Source organism: Gadus chalcogrammus, chromosome 7 (genome assembly GCF_026213295.1).
Source record: "Gadus chalcogrammus isolate NIFS_2021 chromosome 7, NIFS_Gcha_1.0, whole genome shotgun sequence".
Lineage (NCBI taxonomy): Eukaryota > Metazoa > Chordata > Actinopteri > Gadiformes > Gadidae > Gadus > Gadus chalcogrammus.
In genome coordinates this window covers 31,882,809-31,889,246 of record NC_079418.1, presented here as the reverse complement: position 1 = coordinate 31,889,246, position 6,438 = coordinate 31,882,809, and the positions used below count along the sequence as shown (strand labels likewise).

The following is a 6,438-nucleotide window of genomic DNA, read 5'->3' as shown; positions in this document are numbered from 1 at the left end:
TCACTTTTCCATAGCAACCGATTTTCGGTGCTACACAAACCAAATGAACAAGGGGAAATCCTATGCCACACAAACTTTTTCTGGAAAAGGAACAATTTTTTTGCAAATTGATTTTTGCGAGTTTGCTTTACCAATGATGCAAGTATTATTGAGAATCGATTGACTTCATATAAAAAAATAAATAAACTTACTTCGTGAAACTTTTACTTTTAATACCCCAGGGGAATACATGAACGCCTCGACGTGTTTCGATTGGTAGTGATTTTCACCTCTTGAAATTTATTACGTGGAAGCAATGGAAAACGCCATCACTCGTTCGGCTGTTTAGAACTGAAGACCCGGTTGCCAGGACAACGTGACGTTTTCACTTCAGCGCTCTATCATACAGGGGGATGATTAGGGGGCCAGATCGAATGAGCCTGGTTGGGCAGGTTTTCGCCAGGACCCCGGGGGAACCCCCCTACTATCCCCTGTTGTGCCGTCTCTGACCGCGCTGCGTCGGTTCCGTCCGGACTCACCGGAGAAGGTCCTGCTGGGGCTGCCAGCGATGGTGACCAGGTACTGGACCAGGTGCTGGGCGTTGGTGGTCTTGCCGCTGCCGCTCTTGCCCAGCAGCACCACCGACTGGTCCTGCCGCGTGGTCAGCAGGCTGCGGTACGCCGTCTGGGCCATGGCATAGATGTGGGGCGCAGTGTCCTCCCGCCGGCAGCCCTTGAACATGTGCATGACCTGGGGCCGACACATGGACATACAGCACACACATACACACACACATACACACACATATACAGTACACACACATACACACACACACATATACAGTACACACACATATATGCAGCACACACATACACACACACATATATACAGCACACACATACACACACATATACAAATACATATTAGTACAAATACACTCCAGCCCACTAGAGGGTAACATAGGGTACTATAGTGTACCAGAGTAGACCAGGTGTACCATAGTACCACCAGAGCAGCTCAGAGTACTGCGTACCTCCTCAGAGTACTGCGTACCTCCTCAGAGTACAGAGTACTATACCTTCTCATGAGTACATGGCGGGCGTAGTACATTAGGTGTAGTACTGCGTACAGGTGTAGTACACTGGGTGTAGTACTGCGTACAGGTGTAGTACATTAGGTGCAGTACTGCGTACAGGTGTAGTACTGCGTACAGGTGTAGTAAATTAGGTGTAGTACTGCGTACAGGTGTAGTTCTTTAGGTGTAGCAGCGCGTACCTTCTCAGAGTACATGTTGGGTGTGGTACATTAGGTGTAGTACTGTGTACAGGTGTAGTATATTACTTGCAGTACTATGTACAGGTGTAGTACATTAGGTGTAGTACTGCGTACAGGTGTGGTACATTAGGTGTAGTACTGCGTACAGGTGTGGTACATTAGGTGTTGTACTGCGTACAGGTGTAGTACATTAGGTGTAGTACTGCATACAGGTGTAGTACACTGGGTGTAGTACTGCGTACAGGTGTAGTACATTAGGTGTAGTACTGCGTACAGGTGTGGTACTTTAGGTGTAGCAGCGCGTACCATCTCAGAGTACATGTTGGGTGTGGTACATTAGGTGTAGTACTACGTACCTTCTCAGAGTACATGTTGGGTGTAGAACTGTGTACAGGTGTAGTACATTAGGTGCAGTAGTACTACGTACCTTCTCAGAGTACATGGCGGGTGTAGTACATTAGGTGTAGTAGTACTACGTACCTTCTCAGAGTACATGGCGGGTGTGCTGACGGGGTTGAGCACCACCATGTTGAGGCCAGCGTGCGTGTGGGCCAGGTTCCCCCCGTAGCGCTGCCTCAGGGTGTGGATCACGCTGGACTCGTTCAGGGAGCGCAGAGATCCCAGGTCCTCCACCCGGTCCAGGTGGGGCGGGTTGGCCTGGGGTCAGGGGGCACAGGGTCAGAGGTCAGGGGGTCAGGGGTCAGAGGGCACAGAGTCAGGGGGTCAGAGGGGACAGGGGTTCAGAGGGCACAGGGTCAGGGGTCAGAGGGCACAGGGTCAGGGGTCAGAGGGCACAGGGCCAGGGGTCATAGGGCACAGGGTCAGGGGGTCAGAGGGCACAGGGTCAGAGGTCAGGGGTCAGAGGGCACAGGGTCAGTCACGGTGCAGCTCACACAAATAACTACCAAACGCTTTTATTTATATTTTGAATTATTCTTGCCGCAGGTGGATTTATTATATTGAATGAATATTAAATAGTTAGAATAGTAAAAAATTAACAGTAAATAGTTGATAGAACAGTAAATAGTTGATAGAATAGTAAATAGTTTATAGTACAGTTTATAGTTTATAGAATCGTAAATAGTTTATAGGATAGTAAATAGTTTATAGGAGAATAAAGTTTATAGGATAGTAAATAGTTTATAGAATGCTAAATAGGTAATAGGTCATAGTTAATAGTTAGTGGAATAGTAAATAGTTCATAGAACAGTAAATGATTTCGAGAATAATAAATAGTTTATAGAATAGTTAATGGTTTAGAGAATAGCAGATGGTTTGGAGAATGATGAATAGTTAATAGAATGTGTTATTAGTTTATAGAAAAGTAAATAGTTGATAGCATAGTAAATAGTTTATTGAATAGTAAATAGTTTATAGAATAGTTAATGGTTTATATAGAATAGTAAAAAGTTGATAGTAAATAGTTCACAGAACAGTAAATAGATTATAGAATTGTAAATAGTTAATGGAATAGTAAATAGTTTATAGAATAGTAAAAAGTGAATATTAAATAGTGTGAATGGAATAGTCTATTTAATGGTGTAGTAAACAGTGAATAGTTGAAGGATGACCTTCTCCACATCGTCTTCGTCGACCTCCAGCAGGGATCCGTCGCTGTCCAGTCTGACCTTCACCTTCCCCTCGGGCAGACTGCCGGCCTCCGTCTTCAGCAGGGTGGCTACACAGACCGGGACAACGCAAAGCTTTATTAACACAGCGCTTAGCGTACGACACACAGCCATACACAGTGCTACACCAGGGAGACGCAGCAGGAGCAGGGGGGGTCGGCTCACGATATGAACGACTGAAGACCGTTTGGTAGAGTTAGAGAAAATAAAAATAATTAGATGTTTAGCTCTATTTCAATCCAAGTTCTGAACTTGTTTCCAATCAAATCTGGAAAAAAGTTCAATCAAGTTTCCAGATCACCCAAGTTCTGGTGATCTGGAAATATTATTTATGAATAATAATATTCAAATTATTATTTAAAGGCACCCAGTGCAACTTTATGTAAACATTCAATGAAAAATAAACATTCAATTTCTAGTCTTTTTTACACGTAGTAAGTTTCAATAACTCCATACCATTACATATCGACATTCAAGGAGCAAAGATGAGGCGTCGCTGTGCGGTGAGAACTGATCGAAAATCGTAAACAACAACAATCGCCGGTGGGGAGAAGCCATTTTTCCATTGACTGGAAGCCTGCTTTATTTATTGTAGGTTACAAAAAATAAAGAAAATGGCGGCATTGTTGTTGTTATCGATTTTCTATCAGTTCTCACCACACAACGACGTCTCATCTTTGCTGCTTGAATGTCGGTATGTAATGGTATGGAGATATTGAAACTTACTATGTGTAAAAAAGACTAGAAATTGAATGTTTATTTTTAAGCCTCGAAAGTTGCACTGGGTGCCTTTAAATTAGAACATTTAAATATTTAACTCAATTTAGATATTTAACTAATTTAATTAAGTTAAATATGCCATGTTTTAGATGGAGACACATGTGGGTGTTTTATGAGAGTTTGTGGGGAACTTGAACAGCCGGAGGAAAAGACAAAAAGAACACAACAGACGCAGAGGTTCACTGACCGAGGGAGAATCCATCTTTGTGGACCAGCCATACTTTGTCCGTCAGGTACCAGGCCTGCTCTGCAGCTAGCTGCTCCTCTGTCTTCCCCTGGGGACGGTCAACAGACAGACAGAGGTTAGGGCCGCTCTGGTCCGGAGGTGAGGAGAACCACACACACCTCTGTGTTTGAACCAGGGCGCAACACTACGAACAACATGCCTTTGACCTCGTTCCCTAATCCCCCATCAGGAGTTCATAAAGTACATCTCATCTCAAAACGTGGTTAAAAGGGCAGAGTCTAGGTGAACTCTGAACTAGGGAGTCTCGAGTCTTTAGATCGGTGCACGCCGGCCCTGAAGCCCCAGTACAGCGCGCTGGATGAGGCGTCTGCTGATCGGCTGAACGGTAAAGTCCTTCGAAGCGCCAGGGAGACAGGGAGCCGACGCCAGCCGTGACGGCGACGTGAATAAAACCGGCCGATAATAGATTCATCACGGAGATAATTAGGCCATTAGCACGTTGCCTCTGACATGTTGCATAACATGAGAGGAACACTGCAGGTGATGAGGCTCAAACCAGTCATGAAACACACAGCTGGCCCCGGAGCCCAGAGTGGTGAGGGTGATTATATGAACACTCACACCCTCTAACGCGACAGAGTGAACAGAGAGGGCGGGTCACCGTGGTATTGGAGAGGCACGCGCGCGTGTGTGTGTGTGTGTGTGTGTGTGTGTGTGTGTGTGTGTGTGTGTGTGTGTGTGTGTGTGTGTGTGTGTGTGTGTGTGTGTGTGTGTGTGTGTGTGTGTGTGTGTGTGTGTGTGTGTGTGTGTGCTATTGATTGAAGTGGGGCTGCCCATTATCAAGTCCACTCTATGGGTTGTGAAGAAAGATTCGCTGGTTAAATATCACAGACACACCCCCACTGGTGTTGATTAACCAACACAAGCTACCAACGGATCAACCTCCACCAGATCCCTCCCATCATGCATCTGGGTAGGCACCCCCACCCGTGATGTCACTAGAGTGGCAGCTTGTAAAGGGCTAACATCTACGGCCCAACAGGTGGTGTGAAATAAGAGACTTCAACACTGGATGCAGCGAGCACTAGACTCTGAAACACACGGGTTCACGTGAGAACACGCAAGGTCACGCGGGAAAATGCATGATCATGAGGGAACACGCATGATCACGCAGGAGCACGCATGATCACGCCGGAACACGCATGATCACGCGGGAACAGGCATGATCACACGGGAATACGCTGTACTACGTGAAAATACACGGGAATACGCAGGAACACGCGTGACGGAGGTGGTGCGAGGTCAGACCTGAGCCTGCTTGGCGGCGGCGTGCGCGGCCGTCAGCAGGGCCACCGGGTCCAGAACCGGGCGGGGCTGGATGGAGAGAGCGGCAGGGGTCAACAGGATAGGGCAGAGGTCAACGGGAGGACACCCTCCAACGCTCAGACGCACACACACACGCACAAATACACGCACGCACACACGCACGCTCGCAGGCATGCACGCACAAAAGCATGCACGCACGCACGCGTACACATGCACACACCACACGCGTCCACACGCAAACACGCACTCTCCATACACACACACACACACACACACACACACACACACACACACACACACGCATGCACACACGCATGCACGCACACACAGGCATACACACCTGCATGCACGCAGACATTCACGCACGCACGTACATGCAAACACACGCACACAGGCACACAAACGCACACACTTGCAAGTCAATGTGATGCACCTCAAAACACTGAGAATCTAAATGAGGCATTAAGACACAGATCTGAGTGGAGCCGTGAGAACCTGACTCATAGCCAGCCAGCTAAGTAGCGGTTCCCATTAGCAATCACCATTACCATTACCCCTAGCAAACATAAGCCAACGGCCCACATCGACCGCAGACGCAGACATTAGCATTAGCAACGACAATCGGTTAGCAAACATTAGCTTAAGCAATCACTGCTGGCTGACCATCGACCATCGCGACCTACGAAGGAAAGCTTATGTCTCGTTGACACACAGGAGCTGAGACGCTGTGTGGGTTAAGGTGCTCTACCTTTAAGCAGCTCTTCAAAGGTGTGGAGAGGGACACCAGCGCCATGCTAACAGTACCTCCAGCCACTCTTTGTTGAGTGAGTTCAGCAACACGGAAACCACACAGTTCCTCATTCTGACACCTCTGCAACCCCCAGACCCCCAATTGCACAACTGAAACCGACGAACAAACTTTTGGTTCCTTTGTGGCCAACAGAGGCATGCACCATGGGGACGAGGCCGGGCGTGCGAGCATACAGGAAAGGCCCAACGAGGGGAAAGGCCCAACGAGGGGAGAGAGAGAGAGAGAGAGAGAGAGAGAGAGAGAGAGAGAGAGAGAGAGAGAGAGAGAGAGAGAGAGAGAGAGAGAGAGAGAGAGAGAGAGAGAGAGAGAGAGAGAGAGAGAGAGAGAGAGAGAGAGACCAACAAAGTGAGAGAGAGACAGAGACACACACATACACACAATAAACAGTGTGTGTGTGTGTGTGTGTGTGTGTGTGTGTGTGTGTGTGTGTGTGTGTGTGTGTGTGTGTGTGT

General features: G+C 47.5%; 1 protein-coding gene across 1 annotated transcript in view; it reads right to left on the bottom strand.

The window, feature by feature from the left end:
• Positions 1 to 6,086, bottom strand: part of LOC130386155 (serine/arginine repetitive matrix protein 2-like) — a 17,312-nt gene extending 11,226 nt beyond the window's left edge. The window contains exons 1-6 of the mRNA XM_056594931.1: positions 5,924 to 6,086; positions 5,158 to 5,223; positions 3,850 to 3,937; positions 2,826 to 2,932; positions 1,735 to 1,911; positions 519 to 729 (exon numbers count right to left, since the gene is read on the bottom strand). Coding sequence (XP_056450906.1) covers positions 519 to 729; positions 1,735 to 1,911; positions 2,826 to 2,932; positions 3,850 to 3,937; positions 5,158 to 5,223; positions 5,924 to 5,968 — 694 coding nt within the window. The 5' untranslated portion in view covers positions 5,969 to 6,086. The remainder of the gene's footprint in view (positions 1 to 518; positions 730 to 1,734; positions 1,912 to 2,825; positions 2,933 to 3,849; positions 3,938 to 5,157; positions 5,224 to 5,923) is intronic.
• Positions 6,087 to 6,438: the final 352 nt, after the last annotated feature.